Here is a 1,086-nt window from a genome sequence, read left to right on the forward strand (position 1 = left end):
ATATTATAATAAGAAATACTCATGATAGTAATATTAAAATTGAAAGTGATATTAATAGTGATGTTACAATAGAAAATAGTGAAAATATCGCACTTGATGGAGAATATGAGCACTATGGAACTATTCAATTCATTAATTGTAAGAGTAATAAAGAAACTCTATTTAATAATCAAGATAATAGATCAAAAATTAGATGTGCTAGATCAATATCAATTAATAAATGTGAGAATATTAATTTTAAAATTGATAAAATTAAAAAGTCAATAGAAGTTATTGATAGTAAAGTAAGTATTATGATGATACCAAAAGATAATGAACTAAACGGTGACACAATACATATTGAAAACTCTGAGTTATATAATTTTGGCTTATATGTATCATGGAAAAAAGCAATTTTAATTAATAGTACTGAAATTCATAAGATCGTTCCACACTGTAAAGAAGAGCTTGTAATGAAAAGAGTAAATGACACACAATTAATGTTAGACCAATCTTTGAAGAAAGTTGAAATGGAAGAATGTAGTGGAATTGATATTAAGGATGATGTTAAAGGAAAAGAAGTTAAAATGGTAAGATGTCATAATATGAAGATAATTGATACATCAAATTCAATCAACCAGATTGAATGTGATAATATTGAAGTAATAACAGAACAACAAAATGAAATGATGAGAGGATTTGGAATGATGGGAGGATTTATTCATAATAATATGCCAATGAGAGGATTTGGAAATGGTAATAATATGCCAATGGGAAGATTTATTCCTAATAATATGCCAATGGGAGGATTTGTTCCTGATAATATGCCAATGGGGGATGATTTGGCGATGGATTCGGTATTTAGTGAAGAAAGTAATGATGATGAATAACTTGATTCATTTTTGATAAATTTGATTGATTAAAATAAAAGATTAAACAAACAATAAACAATGTTATGATTGGCGAATGATAAATGATATTCAATAAATAAAATCAAATTTAAAATAACTCTTCATCAATAATTCATTTATTGATATAATAAGTTAAACATAATAAAGTTTATCATCACACAAAATACAATTTCATTATTAATGTGTATACACTTAT

At 25.1% G+C, this 1,086-nt stretch overlaps 2 protein-coding genes across 2 annotated transcripts in view, besides 1 other annotated feature; one reads left to right on the forward strand and one right to left on the reverse strand.

Moving 5' to 3' along the window:
* Positions 1–227: 227 nt before the first annotated feature.
* Positions 228–259: a sequence feature (AT_rich).
* Positions 260–296: 37 nt separating this feature from the next.
* On the forward strand, positions 297–869 carry EDI_217100 (uncharacterized protein; the record flags this gene model as incomplete). Its single annotated transcript, XM_001737292.1, has 1 exon — positions 297–869. One exon carries the CDS (start codon positions 297–299, stop codon positions 867–869), a length of 573 nt encoding a protein of 190 aa, XP_001737344.1.
* A 175-nt stretch (positions 870–1,044) lies between these two features.
* EDI_217110 (ribonucleoprotein, chloroplast, putative) overlaps positions 1,045–1,086 on the reverse strand; it is a gene marked incomplete at both ends in the record, with an annotated part of 886 nt that continues 844 nt past the window's right edge. Inside the window, one exon of the mRNA XM_001733322.1 lies at positions 1,045–1,086. This exon is cut by the window's right edge and continues 343 nt beyond it. Coding sequence (XP_001733374.1) covers positions 1,045–1,086 — 42 coding nt within the window.

Source organism: Entamoeba dispar, genomic scaffold, assembly GCF_000209125.1.
Source record: "Entamoeba dispar SAW760 scf_1105229460511 genomic scaffold, whole genome shotgun sequence".
Taxonomy (NCBI): Eukaryota; Evosea; order Mastigamoebida; family Endamoebidae; genus Entamoeba; species Entamoeba dispar.